General features: G+C 33.5%; 1 protein-coding gene across 1 annotated transcript; it reads right to left on the bottom strand.

Moving 5' to 3' along the window:
* Window positions 1-15,526: 15,526 nt before the first annotated feature.
* LOC113273227 (uncharacterized mitochondrial protein AtMg00810-like) lies at window positions 15,527-16,678 on the bottom strand. Its single transcript, XM_026522980.1, has one exon. The coding sequence runs from the start codon at window positions 16,676-16,678 to the stop codon at window positions 15,527-15,529; it is 1,152 nt and encodes a 383-aa protein (XP_026378765.1).
* Window positions 16,679-17,217: the final 539 nt, after the last annotated feature.

The following is a 17,217-nucleotide window of genomic DNA, read 5'->3' as shown; positions in this document are numbered from 1 at the left end:
AAGTGACCGTTGTTTTGATTCAAAGTTGTTTTTAACAGATATGTTGATCATGTTTATATTCCATTGAACAATCTCAAAATGAAAGCCGTCTACCCAAGCAACTACTAGACCCTCAGCTAGTCCTATTGGGTCCACAATGTGAATGTTTGGGTAAGAAGAGAGTAAAGACTTAACAAGTTGTCTAGGGGATTTAGTTTCAGATAAAAAAAAATGATTTCAAGTTTATCATGTTGTATCAAAAAATGTAAATGGTCATGTGTGAAAGGGTTTCCGCAACCCCGCACATTCCAAGCTAGGGTTTTCATAATTCAGGGAGAGTTCTGGTAAAATTTTAGGATGCATTTGGCATGGAAAGAGTTCGAATTCTAGGGAGTTCCAACTGTCTAGAATTCAAACTACCTAGAAAATGACCTCCATCCTTTCAAATTTATGTGTTTGGCATCATTATGAATTAAATTGATAACTACATTATTTTAATTTCCCAAAAATTTATTTATTCAAAAAAATTTATTAAAATGTATATAATTTGTTGGTAAGTTTATTTCAAAAATCAATAAATATATTTAATTATTATTTTTAAATAAATTTTTATTAATAAAAACCATTTTGTTTAGAAAATAAAATAGTAAAATTAATGATTAAAACTATTATATGTTTAGTAATAAAAAATAAAAGAGGTAAATTAATAAACTATTATATGTATGGATGTTATAGGTGTCTCGCCCTTCACCGGTGAAGGAGTCTGCTCTTTCGTCCCAGGAAAGGCTATTTCTAGTGCTATTTCACGAAAACGTACTAAATACTTGGACAAGTGTATTTCACATGGCTATAGGCTAGGTGTCATAGCTTTCTATACTTTAGGAGAACTCGGTGAAGACACTTTGTGTTTTTTCAAGCGTCTAAATAATTGTTTGGTTAGCAACGACACTAGTAGTGGCTTGGGCAGTTTTATTTTTCATAAATTAGGCATTGCTATTCAAAAAGGAGTTGGAGCCCAGCTTGTTGCTAGGTTACCAACCAAGAGCTTTGTATGATTATTATTTTAGATTATAAAAATAAATAAATCTAATATTATTAAATAATATTTTTATTTAAATATAATTCTAATAAAAAACTATGTCGATAATTTGAATATTTTTTCATGATTAGTATATTACTCCTTCCGTCCCTAAATAGATGACCTAGTTCAAGTTTGCACAATTCTTGAGGAAACGAGGAGATGGGAGTATTTTTAAGTTATTTTTACAATCATATCCTTATGATAATAACTAGTACTCCCTTCGTACCACATATATAGGCGGAGGGGGGCAATTCTTTTAGATTAAGAAAATTGCTTTGAATTCCTCATTTTCCCTACCTTTTCTTATTTTACCCTTTGTCCTATTCTCAACACAATTTTCCATACACAATAAATGAGAGTATTTAGGAGAAATTTCATCTTGGAAATAGGACTCCGCCTATATAATAAGTACGGAGGGGGTAAAATTTTGAATTGATTTGAGAGTATTTAGGAGAAATTTCATCTTGGAAATAGGACTCCGCCTATATAATAGGTACGGAGGGGGTAAAATTTTGAATTGATTTATCTCTCAAACTATACTACGGATATTTGTAAACTTTATTCCATTGAAAATCAATTTAAGAAACATCTATGTAATGAATATAAACATGGCTATCAAGTATACATATTTCTTATGCTACCAATAATCAATTAAAATGGCAGTTTTAAAAATGTCTATTTGTTTAATGAAATAAGTCATCTATGGGATAAAATTTAAAAATAAGTAGGTCATCTATTTAGAGACGGAAGGAGTATTTTAATAGATAACCATTTGGTATTTCAAAAAAATATTAAATATTACTTAATTTTTAAATATGAGTTTTTTTTTTTTGTTTATATATATCTAAAAGATAAATATAAGAAAAAAAATTAAATAGTTACTAATAATCTTTTTTAAATAACATTATTAAAGTGATATTAAAAATAAAAATAAGTAAATTACTAAATAAAAAAAACGGGCACCTAGCTCAGCTGGTCATCCCCGTTTCCCAAAGTTTCATGCATTCCAGGAGGTCCCAGGTTCGAACCTCCAATGGTGTAATATTGCAGGAATTAATATGGAAGGTAGAGTTAGCTTGCCCCCCTTGTGACACAATCTCATCCCCCATCCGCTTCGGCTCCCTTGGCTAGGTTACTGATGAGGCTCGCTGATAGGCTAGCACGACAACCTGTTCAATTAATGTAGTAGTAAGTTTTTGTAGCTTAACTTGTTAGGTTTCCAACTAGTTAATGTAATATTCTTTATCTAAAAAAATCAAAGTATAATAATATCTTAAGTATCAAAGTGATTTTGTAGTTGTAAGAAACCAAATATTGTTTAAGGGAAGAAAAAAAAAAGTTGAAATGTCAAAATATCAATGGATGGAGTCTCAACTTCCATAGGGAAGGTGCCATTTGATTTCCAACGAAGGATGAAATATTAACTCCCTTGAATTTCAATTTCATCCATGCCAAACACCCTAATATTTGAACTCCACCCTTGATTCCTCCAATTGACCGAAATTCACCCTTAACTCCTTATGCGCCAAACACACCAGTGAGTTATGAAAATTAAGTAAATCAACTAACTATAGACAACAAAGTAAAAGAAATGTAAAGGCAGATTCAACATGAAGGAAAAGATATGGGAACGAACTTGTATTTCGCCTTTAGGTGTTGATGGAGACTTTGATGGAAACATCAGGAGAATATAAGAACCAGAGTCTTCTTTTTGTTCTTTCAAATTAGATATGTATTGATCAATTAGGAGAGGAACTTCATGATTGATCGGGGTTGAGTGCAAATTTTCAGTACAAATGAGGTTCGAGACAGGAGAAAAAATAGGAACTGAAATTTGAAAACTAGGTTTTGTAATTGAAATAATCAACAATGACCATCCGAAAACTAGGTTTTGTAGAATTAATGGAGGTTATTTTAACATTTTCGGCAGTGTAATTTGCATAAGATACTGAGATATAAGAATCAAAGAATTCATGTGCGTTCTGATAATGAGAAAAATAAAGTCTTATATCTCGAAGCGGAGAGGTTGCATGAGAAATTCTAACTGCATCAAGAGAACCGAACTTGAAAAAACATCTTTACCCTCATGAATTGGTACCCCATTTGACTCAGGAGTCAGAACTCAATTAGACTTAGAAGAAAATCCCAGTTCAGAGAGAAATTGTCAAGTAAATTGAAAGGAAATATTCTTTTTCCAAGGATCGAGTGTGAAGCCTCCGGCATATCCGAGTCAAGTTGCTCTGAACTAATGTCATTTGGCTTAAGATTAGTAGGACTTTGAGAAGGACTGGAAATATTAAAGTTTGACTCTGCCTCGAAGTAAGTGTGCTAAGTCTCTCTTACACCTGGTATGTTTAAGAACGATTCAGTAGAATCAGAGTTAGCATGATGGTTGTTTGTGATAGATGGATTCCGAATCTGAACTTTTTTATCATTTAGGAATAAAATATCATCTCGTGGAAATGGGGAACTACTATGTCATAAATATCTTCTAGAGTTTTTTCTTGAGAGATGGCTCAACTTATAGATTTGTGTACTAGACTAAGGCAAGAATCACATAAACTTAATGGTACGTTTAGATAATTAATGTATATATTTGTTACCAGATAGTTACCAACTTTCACTAGGAGTTTATCTATAAGAGATTTTTCCATATTGACCTTGATCAGAGCTTTAGGATGAAAATCCATATTTGGTAGAGCACTGCCAGTAAATGCTCTCTTGACACTACCCAAACGACTAGCTATCAACTCAACCATACATGGACTTATATGTTCATGCTTTATATTCAAGAATGAAGGCCAAAAAGGGATTTTTTTTGACTAAATCAGTAAAAATGTTCGTTCCATTGAAAATTGTTGCAGTCGCTAGAACAATTCCAAAAAGGTACCAGGGACCATTGTTGGATACCCAGTTGAAATCATTAAAAGAGTAAAAAGTAATAATGAAAAGGTTTTGATCAATCTCTCTAATTTGGAATGACAAAAAAGTACCGCATAAATGAGTTTAAGCTCCCCTAATTTCCCAAGATTTAAACGATGTAGTAGAGAAAACTCTAGCTAAAAGACTATGGTTTTTAATTCCATATTCTTTAACTAGTTCAACGGAGTTGGAAGCAGACCAAAAAATCTTTGATCTTCTAATCTTTGTACTAATGAGAGACTACTCGGATGATGATAAAGATCATCTCTGTTGTTATCCATTAGAGCAGAAAGAATTGAAATAAAATATTCAGAATCGAGAGATAGAACTACTAGAGCAGTGGATAAAATTTTAAATTCAAAAGGTATAGGAACGCAAATAATTTTCAAACATCAAGTATGTAAGAGCTTAGAGACATAAAGGCCTAGGATAGAAAACCCCGTGAGTTAAAGGTTGAAAGCAGAGGTCTGAAATAATCTTAAAGCATGGGTATAAGAGCGTCCAATACTAGGATGATAGAATATTAGTACTGAATAATGCTTAAAGAGCAGGTACAAGGTCATGAGTTGTTTGTTGAATGAACCACATGCAAATTGACTAAATTTTATTACGAATGCAGGGCCTAAATGAATTTTAAATTAATACTAAAAGAGGTGTCAAATAACCATGAAAAATATACAAACATACAAAAATAACTTAGTAGAATACTTAAAGGATTTGTTTAAATCAGGCCTTAAGAGGCTGAAAAAAGCAAGAGGGAGAGCATGCAACAAAAGCGTCAGAATTTGACTAAGGAAGAGAAAGGATAAATGAAAAAAACTCAAAGACTTTGGGAGATGAAAACAAGAAATCGAGGAATGGATTTAGACTGAAACCATTTAACAAAGTTTATTAACCGTGTATAAATAGTAATTCAAGAAGCAAGCCTTTGCAAACATCATTAGAAAAGAAAATTTTAAATTTTAAAGAAAATTTCAATTAAGAGAAGTTTGATAAAAAAAAATCATAGCTTGTGACCATTCTAGAATTCTTGGAGATGCAATTATTACTCACATCGGAGTTGTTCGATATCGGCTAGACCAGCTACATCAGCTGCAGTATTATCGTGGTGTTGAATACAATACTGAGGTATTCATGTTCCCTAAGCAGGATGATTTATTGGCTATTTGTTATGGGCAATGCGTGAAACATGAAGATGGAGGTTCCGAGGAGTTGGTGTCCAAGAATAAAGAAAAATCCTCGGTATAAATTATACATATGCAAATGGATTAGCTGCTGAACGTCTTGCCAAGCAGAGGGAAAGGGGAGTGGCTCAGCTTTATAAGAAAAAACATTATTCTAGTTATGTTACTCTATGGTTTCCTAAGTTGCAATATCTTTTCATTTTGTTTTGTTTATCTAAATATGTACTGATACCTATGGGAATATGTGAATTAATCAGAAAATAATTATCTAAGGTATGAAACGTTATGAAGGTTTATCTGATCTTGAAATAGTTATAACTAATCGCACTGAGAATTAAACAAAAGGCATAGATAAGGTTTAAAGAGAGTAAATAAACAGTATCCAAATTAATATAAAAGAAATATGAAAGGGTTATTAGATCCAATATAAATAAACATAAATTTTGATTTACCAAATGCGATTTCAATTAAGAAATCGAAAAAGGAGTAAATCCGAATCGAAAAGGAGGACAACATAAAAGAAAAAAGTGAGCAAAGGACTGAGTACGAAGGATTCGAAAATCAAAGGCATAAATCTTAATGTTTCAGTAGTTATTGTTGATCTATGATGTATCAAACACAAGTAAACAAAAACAAGATTAAAATCACCTAAAAAACAGCGGAAAGGAAAAAGTAACTAAAAAAGGCTAGGAATAGGGAGAAAAAAAGGAAACGAAAACTCTTTTCCTTTTCAAAATCTTATGCACTCAAACTTATTAATGTACGATATAAATGAAAACTTATATGGTCATCTTCCCCCTTTGCTTCCCACCTCCCCACCTAGCCTAGGACGAAATACAAATAGAGGTTTACTCTTTTGCCATTAAAATCTCAGGTGAGAGAAGGAGAGAAGAAGAGCCATTGTAGAATTTAATGTCCTTTCTTTTATTATCCTTATAGCGATTGTAATTCTCTATATAATAACCGAGTTTTTTCGAGCGTTGTGGTTTACCGGAACTTATGGTTGATTCTTGCTTCTGGTTGATTCTGGCCCCACTAAATATTTTAAAGGAAATTTGTTTGACGTGGCTTAATAGAAAACATGAAGAAAAAAAATTCTGGTCCAACGAGATTTTTCTAAATGGAAAACGAATTTTTTGTTACCTAAAGCAATTATCTCGAAAAATATATTGTTGCCAAAATGCATTAAATCAAAATCAATCACAAATTCAATATTTTCACCTAAAAATCAAAACACTAAATCAATCATGCATAAATCAAAGAATCAATGAATATGAAAAAGGTCCAATGTTCGGTTACAGTCTCAAAATCATTTATTTCCTGATTACACCTCCATTATACCAAGTAAAACTAAATACAGACCCATTTTATAAATTAAAACTAAATAATAAGATTACACTTCCGATGAGAATTAGAAAAAATAAAATTGATCAAATTGGTCCTGAGTATTAACCTTTGAATTCGACGTTGCTTGCAAATAAATTTTTTAGTGGTCCTGTCCAAACGTAAAGAATCACAGAATTGTTAGAATCTGGAGAGAAAAAAATTGAAGCAAGATTTGAAATAAAAATCGGGCATACATAAATTCAAGCACTAACAAAATAAATAAAAAACCTCATTTTCATATTACTTTTCTTAATTTTATTCTTACCATAATTAAAAATAAAAAATCTAAAATAAAAAAAAAGTTAAATAAAGCCAATTTTTAATTTTGTTATCCCTTGATATGTGATATATTTTGTATACAAAAAGATCTCCAACCACTAATTTCGGTGATATGAAAATAATATAATTATCCATAATTATAAAAGTTTCATAACTATTATGACGTTGTTGGGATTTGTTTTCTAAATTAAATCAAAAATTAAAAAAAAAAGTTAAATAAATCCGATTTTTAATTTTGTTATGCCTTGATAAGTAATATGTTTTGTATACAAAAATATCTCCAACCACTAATTTCCGTGATATGAAAATAATGTAATTATCCATAATTATAAAAGTTTCAAAACTATTATGATGTTATTGGGATATTTTTTCTAAATTAAACCAGAATTTCTTTTAAAGGAAATTTTGGTCTGGGATATAAATCGCTCGAGCAAAGGTAATCTTTTTTGTGCGTTTTTTTTTTTTTTTGCTAAGGTTTTGTTTTTCTATTTCTCGGTTTTTGATCTGCAGATGCTGAAGTACCTCTTCCCACAATAATATTGATCCACAAATTTCATAGAAGGTATGGAATTCTAAAACCCTTTTTTCTTAACGATATACCGTGAGATCATACTTGACTTTGTTTTGCATTTGTTGGTGATATATCCTTGCAGTTAAGAATAAAAAGATGAAATGGAATATTTTTTGGTTCACTTTTTAAGAAAATATTTCTTTTCTTTTTCTTTTGCTATTTTTATTTAGGGTTTTATTGTTATATATTTTTGTGAAGTTCTTATATTTTGGCTTCATTTGAATTTATATATTTTGGATTTCGAGCAAAGCCAAATTCATTAGTTCGCTATTTTGATGTTGACTTGAACAATCTTTCTTTTTATGGTTCTCTTACCTTTTTGTCGTTTGTTCGCAGGTATATTCGAAGGTGTAGTTGCTTGGTGATGCTTTTGCTTTAAGAAAAAAACTAGGTGATCGTATTATTTCTTTGAAATCTTGATTTGTTTTATGATATAGTTGTTAATTGTTTTGAAAATCCGACTTCTGGGAATAACTAAAACTGGTTAACATGTAACCAAGCCGCCCAAAATTAAAATTGGATAATATATAACCAAGCCTGCGACAGCATGTCTGGGATTTTTTTTTTCATTTTTTTTCTCTTTGCTATTATTACCGTTCTATAAGAATAACCTAACCCCATTAATTATCGAAGTCACTATCTATATTGGAAAACGATTAATAAAAATAATAATTTTTTAAAATTTTAATAAAAAATTATAATTTATTATTCTCTTTTGTGAATGAAACTTTTTAGTCCCACATTGTGGAGTTTCCAATTTTTAGTAGTTTTAAGAAACTATATAAACCTTTTAGTCCCACATCGGGGAGTTTTTCTTCTTAAGTTGTATTTGTCAATTATATAAACAAATTCACTACTTTTGTAAAATCTATGGGAAAGGGGTTGCTCTATATTTAGAGGGACCCCCAAGGGAAAAAATATTTTTTTTCGTTTCTCAAGCGTTCGAGATTTTCCTTTATGGTTTTTTCGGAGTTGCCAAGCTCAAGTTGAGCATCTACTACATATGTTAGTAGTAGGTGTATTATGGTGTTTTATCCTGGAGATATCCGTCCTGTGAGGGCTATAGCATCACTCTTGAGTGTAGCCGGGCACTAATGTCTTAAGGGCAACGTGTTGAACACGTGAGTCACTCTGTTTTTTCCAAAGTTTTGCCTTGTTGTTGTTGCGGAGATATGAGGAGCTCATTCGTTTCATCAAATCGACCACTTCCATTATAAAGGAGCTAAGTATCAATAACTTTTGCTTATTTGATTTTTCTTTTTTTTTTTTTTGATTATTGCACCCAACAATCTTAAGACATTATAATTTGTAAGAATCGAAAATGGTCGGTTGGTTTGTGAATCATGGATGTTAATTGTGGAGTGAAAAACAAAAACAATTTTTTGGTCAGCTGTAGAGTTTCGAGATTATCTCTTAACCTAGAAGGAATTTCGATGAACCCTTTTGACACAACGTAGTAGACAACCTGATAGTTACCCACGTAAAAGTTCAGAATTTTTGGAGTTGTAAAAGTATTTTTTTGATATTTTACAAAACAGACAAATGTTCCTGAAAAATTCTGACGGGCAAACTTTTGTTGTTAACTAAAGTATTTTTTATGGGGTAATCATGAGTTTTTTGATATGGTGGTTCAAACGAAGTTTGTAAATATAGATATTATCTTCAAAACTCATATTTTATCTTCTGTTTCGGAACTAAGGTTTGTGAGATGTGGTGTATTAGGTGATTGGGAAATTACCGTGTCCGTGGTCAGAGTATAAACGAAGATTGTGACATGAAATTGAAAAGGAACATGGCTACCAGGCGCATGTGGATGAACACAAGTATTCCAAAGCTGGCAAAGGTGGGAATATCAAACACAACTCTAACCGTAGTCTTCATAAGAAAGGTATGTTTCGTAAAACTGAATCTGGCGTTACTTTAATTAAGGGTGATTGTTATGTTTGTAAAATTCCGTGCCATACGGTAGTAAAAGTGTAAACAACATAAAACCTTAATAAGTATAAAGTTAATGCTAATTTAGTTGAAACAAATTAGAACGAGTTCATTGACATGATGTCGGAAGTTATTTTAACAACCAATGTGAGAGACCAGAAGGTGGACTCTGGAGCCACCAAGAATTTTTGTTGAAACAGAGACCTTTTCACCTCCTATCAGAGGATAGGGGATGTCGAGAAACTCTTTTTGAGTAACTCATCGACAATAGAGGTTTCATAAAAGGAAAAGGTCGAGCAGAAGCTCATATCTGTAATACTCTCACATTGAATGAAGTTTTCATGTTCCAAACATATGCAAGAATCTTGTATCTTGTTCTATTGTAGATGGAATAAGATTTAAGATCTTAATTTTTTCTGGAAAACTTGTTGTAACAAGGCAGTTATTTTTTAAGCAAGAGTTATAGGACTTTGGGTCTATATAAGCTTAACGGAAAAAAAACTGATGATGTGAACATAGTTGATTCTTGTGCTTTCTTTATGTGATTGATTGTTTTATGTGGTAAGCTTGTAACCGTAAACTTATAAGTCAATGCTTAACTGGATAGCATAGGCTGCGTACCCAAATTTAGTTTGGACTTTGAACACAAAAGTGAAATCTGTGAAGAATCAAATTTGCTTTAAAACCTTTTAGCACAAATGTTCAGAGTAATTCTAAGCCTTTAGAATTAATTCAGTTAGGCCTAGATGACATGAGTTCAACCTAAAATCACTGTGGTAAAAGATGGTTTATAACTTCCGTAGATGATTGTACGAGGTACTGTCTTGTATACTTGCTTAGGGATAAGGATGATTCCTTAGAAGCCTTAAGATGTATAAACTTGAAGTTCATAACCAATTAGAAGCCTTGAACATAACAACTGTATCCTTAAGAAGATGATAATTGTCATGTTTATTAGTTCAGGATTACCTGCGGCCTTGTGGGGGGAGGCAGTCATGTTAACTAGTATATCCTGAATAGAGTACCCTTAAGGATCAGATAAAACTCCATATGATTTATGGATAGGTAGATGACCTTCTTATGAATGCGTCGAAGTGTGGGGGTGTTTGACTAAGTTTGCCATTCGTCTTCCTAAAAGAAGTAGATAGAAACCAAAAATGTTGATTGTGTCTTCATATAAGGTATGCTGAGTATACTTCTACATATAGATTTTTGGTTGTGTGTTCTGATTTTTCATACTTTGGTGTGATTTTTCTGACTTTGTTGTGAATACTATTACATAATCTAGGGATGCTGAGTTCTTTGAACATGTTTATTCTTAAACCTGTACCTCATTAGAGATGTGTTGTTGATCCCCTAGATTTATTTTCAAATAGTCAGAACTTATCTTAAATGAAGATAAAAGTTAAGGTTGAGCCTAAGAGAAGCAAAACAATTAGACTTGAGACTTCTTATGAAGCCGACTTCATAACATGCCTAGCTTAGTCTAAGCCCTGGACTTGTAAAGAAGCCTTGATATCTACTGAAACCCCATTCTGGTAAGAAGCTTCATTTAGTAAAATTGACTCAGTCCGTCGGAACCTGACTTGGGAGGTTTATAGTTTACCTCCAGAGAATAAGACCATGAGATGTAAATGAGTCTTTAAGAGGAAACATTAGGTATATGAAACTGTAGAAAAATATTAGGCTAAGTTGGTAGGTAAAGGCTATAAACTAAAAGAAGGTGTATATTTCCTTGATTCTTATTCACATGTGACGAGATTTACTTCCGTTGAGATGCTAATTGTTATTGTTGTCATAAACAAATTAGAGATACATCAGATGGATGTTAAGACAGCTTTTCTAAAATCGTGAATTAGATAAAGAAATTTACATAGACTAACCTGAGGACTTTGTAGTGAAAGGTTATGATGACAAAGTTTGTAAGTTGAACAAAATTTTGTATGGTTTATAAAATAAGCACGTAAACAGTGACATGGAAAATTTGATCATATGATAATGTGTAGTGGATTTAAGTTAATGAATCTGACAAGTATATTTACAAGTAACTTGTTAAGGATGCCTGTGTGATTGTATGCTTGTATGTTGATGATATACTTATACTTGATACAAACATAGATGTGATTAATTCCACTAAAAACATGCGCTGAATGAGAACGTTGACTTGAAAGACTTAGGCCATGTTGATGTCATATTAGGGATGAGGATTAGAAAATAATCTAACATATGTAGTCTTTGTCATTCTCATATTTTGAATTTGTGCTTAAGAGATACAATCAGTGTGATTGTAAGCATGCTTGTACTCCGTACGATTATTCATGTAGACTCAAGAAAAAAGGGTAATGGAGTATCTTAACTTGAATACTCAAGAGTTATAGGATGTCTGATGAATTTAATGAACTGTAAGAGTCCAGACATTTCCTATATTGTGAGTAAGTTAAGTAGATATAATTGTAGTCCAGAGCAATAGCATTCAGATGCACTGAGTAGAGTATTATGGTACCTAAAATACTCTATTACCTTTTATTTGATTTATCAAAGGTATCTTGCTGTCCTTGAGGGACTTTGTGACGTAAACTGGATAGTTGACTCAGAGGAGTCTAAGTCTACGAATGGATATGTTTCACTCTAGCATCAGGGTTTATTTTTGGAAGATTTACAAACAAACATATATTGCTCAATTCATTATGGAATCTGAGAGTATTGAGTTAGATAAAGCACGAGAGGGGGCCGAGTGCCTAAGATGCTTTTTAGAAGACATTTCTCTCTGGCATAGGCCTGTGCCAGCTATATCTATATGTTGTGTTAGCCAAGCTATAATAGCTAAAGCTGAAAATAACTAATCTCAATCGACATTATTTCCATTGATTGGATAAAGTCCAAGGACAATATCGCGCAATCTTTGACGAAAGGTTTATCCCAAGAGATAGTTAGAAATGCATCGAGGGGGAAGGGGCTTAATCTCATAAATTAAACTTCCATGAAGGATACTCAACCTTGCTGACTGGAGATCCCAAGATCAAGGTTTCGAATGAGACAACTAATTTGTGGTGGATAAAGGTAAACATTATCAAAGAATTTTATTCTATGTCCCTTCCCTATGGTGTAGACGTGATAGTGTAACTGCATGTGAAGGATGATTTTTAAGAAGTCTTAATGAGTTCTATAGTTTCAATTTAAGATTGAAATGGGGTGTAGCAGTAACACTCTTTATGGAAACTCACCTATCTGAATGAGGAAGTGGGCCGCTTCCTATGAGAATATGAGCTTTGATTCTCTAGAGCATTCTGAGAAACATGATATGTCCAGGGCCAAATTGGACAAAACGGCACGAGCTTGGCAGCAATCTTGGAGATATCACTTGTGGTTGTTATCGCGAATTACATCAAATGCTAGCAGTTCAAGACATAGTTCACTGTCTCTAGCAAGTAATTCCAGTAATATCTCACTAAGCAAAGGTTCAAGACCTCATGGACACCTCTGCCTAAAATGGTATTTCCTGCGCTTTTTATGTGATTTTCGTTTTGATGGTTTTGGTATTACTGGAACTTAGGACCTAAAGGTCACTAAGGGTTCACTAGTTCATGCTTTTTCACTTTGGTGAAATATACCTATAGTCTCACCATGTGGGAACTAAAGATGAAAGCTCTCAATACTATTATGATTTATGCAATCCATAGTATGACCCTAGGGTCAACGCACTTTTGTGTGAGAGAGAGGACGTAAAAATGACTAGTATGATTTCAACACTTGCACGATCAGTCTGTTTGGATCGTGAGGTTGGGATGTTGATTTACCAAGATCTATATGTGTTTTCATGTTTTATTGAGTTTTCATTCATGTGGGGGATTGTTGGAAAACGATTAATAAAAAATAATAATTTTTTAAAGTTTTAATAAAAAATTATAATTTATTGTTTTCTTTTGTGAATGAAACTTTTTAGTCCCACATTGTGGAGTTTCCAATTTTTAGTAGTTTTATGAAACTATATAAACCTTTTAGTCCCACATCGGGGAGTTTTTCTTCTTAAGTTGTATTTGTCAATTATATAAACAAATTCACTACTTTTATAAAATCTATGGGAAAGGGGTTGCTCTATATTTAGAGGGACCCCCAAGGGAAAAAATATTTTATATTGTTTTCTCAAGCGTTCGAGATTTTTCTTTATGGTTTTTTCGGAGTTGCCAAGCTCAAGTTGAGCATCTACTACATATGCTAGTAGTAGGTGTATTAGGATGTTTTATCCTGGAGATATCCGTCCTGTGAGGGCTATAACATCACTCTTGAGTGCAGCCGTGCGCTAATGTCTTAAGGGCAACGTGTTGAACACGTGACTCACTCTGTTTTTTTTTCCAAAGTTTTGCCTTGTTGTTGTTGCGGAGATATGGGGAGCTCATTCGTTTCATCAAATCGATCACTTCCATTATAAAGGAGCTAAGTATCAATAATTTTTACTTATTTGATTTTTTTTTTCTTTTTTTCATTATTGCACCCAACATCTATGATACAAAAAGTACATGCTACATTTGAAACATTGTAGAAGGACTGACGTCAAAGTTTTGTTGTCTCCGTCCAAGCCATATTTTGTAGAATAATGGGTATTCTCCTTTCCAACGAGAGAAGAAGAACTGGAAAATGTCTAAGAAAGAAGAAGAAAATTCGCAGTATAACACTTCATTCCCATATTTAAGATCCCGAAAATCTCCACGAAAGGTTTATGACACCACAACACTTTTAAGTAATTTGGTGAGTTAAATTTTTCAACCTACGGTTCATTCATTTGTAGTTTTCTGATCATGTAAATTTTTTGGCTTTCTCCGTTTGTTTATTTATCATATTTTGTTTAAAGATCTATCTACATGCTGGGCTTCTTAGCGCATATAGTACATTATCCGAAAATTGCATTTCAGCAGGTTTGAGACTATTCCTAATCTTAAACAATAAACAGTTCATGTAACACAAATTTTAAGCACTCAATTGTATTTCGTCGCAATATGTTAGATTGTGAACGTGGAAAGATTTTCCACTTTAGTGCTCAAATGTAATGTTTGTGGAAATTTTAGCCATTTCATATACCTGTGCAGAACTCGGAGCAGCTGAAGATTCAATGGGTATTGAACGGAATAAGCAAGCTATGGGGAAAATGGGAGAACGTTGGCTTTGTCGGTGTAACATGGATGAAAATTCAGCTTTGTATTCGATTAAATTTTTGTTTTTTCACTTTTTTTTTTGGTTTTGATGCATGTATTCGGATGTGTTGCAGTTCACGGAAAGACTAATTTTTTTATTCACTAACCACTTACGTACCTGGTTTTTCATATTTATCGTGTTGCAGTTCCATAATACCAGGATCATCGTTGATAGCACAAATTCTGTCAAATGAGGTGAGCGTAATAGTTTTTTATACATTGTTATCACACGATGTTTTTTGTTGACTTTTTGGAAATACTTCGACCAAACTAGGGGGTGTATTTTTTTTTTCAAATTCCATATTTTCTTTCAAACTGTTAACCCAAATATTTTAGCTGCATGCGAAGGAATCTCTTTGAAACTTAAAATGCATAATTTTTCCCCGTAGGTCTAATTTTCCCCGGTGTTATGCTTTGCCTTTATGGGGCGCTTGCTTTTTGAGATCGGTACCCCTGTCTCCTTGGAATAATGCTTAAATGGAAATGCACTTAACATTTTTCGATCTATATAAACCACCGCGCATGTCTCCTGTATATGGTCGTTCAGCATCATAACTAAATGTCTTTACTGTAAATTACAGGCGGTGAATTTACGTTCTCGGCAATCCGGTATAATACTGATCCTTTTCATTATTCTTAGTGACACAAATAAGGTACAACCTACTTTACTTTGATATCCTTTTTCTTTTATTTTTCTAGAAAATAGAAACCAATAATCTAATTACTCCATGATCAGGATTAATACAACCTTTTAAAAATGGTGTTTTAAACTGGTTTATGCGTGAGTATTGACAGAATTTGTCATGGTATATTGGATTAAGGTAAAAGGTACAAACGAATTATACATGTGCCTGGTCTTATATACAAGAACCAGAGATAAAACAGGAAGGAAATAACTTGGTGTACAAGCCAAGTAATGTACAAATATAACAACAAATATGGTACATCTGCATAACAGATTATGCATCTGCATAATATCTCGTAATACCCCCCCTCAAACTCAACATGGGATAGAGCACATGTTGAGTTTGGAAATTAAGAGCTTAAGGCGTGCAGAAGACATCGCCTTAGTGAAAAGATCAGCAGGTTGCAGCTCAGAAGAAACAAAGGATAAGTTGATGATCCGTTTCTTGTACTGATGACGTACAAAATGACAGTCAATTTCAATGTGCTTTGTACGTTCATGGAAAACATCATTATGAGCAATGTGAATAGCAGCCTTGTTGTCACAGTACAATGGGGTTGGTTCTGACAGAGTAACTCCCATATCTTCTAGAAGCCATCGCAGCCAAACAGTTTCTGAGGTTGAGTGTGCAAGAGCTCTATACTCTGCTTCAGCACTAGAGCGGGAAACTACGTTTTGCTTCTTGCTGCGCCAAGATATTAATGAACTGCCTAAAAATATGCAATAGCCTGTAGTTGAGCGTCTGTCTGTAATATCTCCTGCCCAATCTGAATCTGGATATGCACGAAGGCAGAGATCAGAAGTGGATGAAAACGTAACTCCTTGATACAATGTCCCTTTGATATAATGTAAGATTCTGAGTACAACTACATAGTGAGTGGATCGCGGAGCTGCCATGAACTGACTAACTATATGCACTGCATGACTGATGTCTGGTCGAGTAATAGTTAAGTAGTTTAGACTTCCCACAATCTGACGGTACAAGGTAGGATTAGAAAGAAGTTTTCCATCAGAAGGACTAAGCTTGTTGTTCAATTCAAGAGGTGTGGCTGCAGTTTTATTATCCGTCAATCCTGCACGTTGAAGAATGTCTGTTGCATATTTTACTTGAGAGATGAAACAATCATTTGATGAGTGATCAACTTCTAAACCAAGAAAGTAACGTAAGGAGCCTAGATCCTTCATTTCAAAACATGAACTAAGATGTGTTTTAAGAGCATCAATGTCTTTCATGTCATCACCTGTAATAACCATATCATCTACGTAGAGAAGTAGAATAACCATACCCCTTGTTGTTGAACGCGTAAACATGGCTGAATCATATGCACTTTGAGTGAACCCAAATCGTAGAACAGCATTGGAAAACTTTTCAAACCAAGCACGGGGTGCTTGTTTGAGTCCATAGAGAGGTTTACGGAGCCTACATACTTGATTAGGTGAGTAAGACATTCCAGGTGGAGGTCGCATATACACTTCTTCTTGAAGATCTCCATGAAGAAAGGCATTTTTCACATCCATTTGATGTAGATTCCATTTTCGAGCAACAACAACAGCAAGAAGAGTACGAACTGTAGTCATACGGGCAACATGGGCAAATGTTTCTTCATAGTCTATACCATACTCCTGAGTGTATCCTTGAGCAACCAGACGGGATTTGTATCTAACTATCTTGCCGTCTGAGTCAGTTTTAACTTTATATACCCATTTACTTCCAATTACAGACTAGCCTGGAGGTAGTACAACCATATCCCAAGTATGAGCTTCTTTGTGGGTAACTAATTCTTCATCCATAGAGTGTTGCCAGACTGGTAGTACAGATGCTTCCCTGTAAGAAGTTGGTGCATGCACATATAAAATCGATGATAATGAGCAATGATAGTCTGCAAACCTGACTGGTGGTCGACGATTTCTTGTTGGTAAAGTAACATTGTCAGATATAGGATCCCCTTCTGGAGAAGCTGCGTCAGGACTAACCATAGAGTGCTCTTGTATTGCTTCACTAGATT

This window comes from Papaver somniferum, chromosome 4, assembly GCF_003573695.1.
Source record: "Papaver somniferum cultivar HN1 chromosome 4, ASM357369v1, whole genome shotgun sequence".
NCBI classification, from domain to species: Eukaryota; Viridiplantae; Streptophyta; class Magnoliopsida; order Ranunculales; family Papaveraceae; genus Papaver; species Papaver somniferum.
The sequence above is the reverse complement of the archived record's forward strand: the minus strand, read 5'-3'. Positions and strand labels throughout refer to the sequence as shown.

What these genes read in the sequence shown, in the direction of transcription:
- LOC113273227 (XM_026522980.1), bottom strand. Translation starts at nt 16,678, where the DNA reads ATGCGACCTCCACCTGGAATGTCTTACTCACCTAATCAAGTATGTAGG.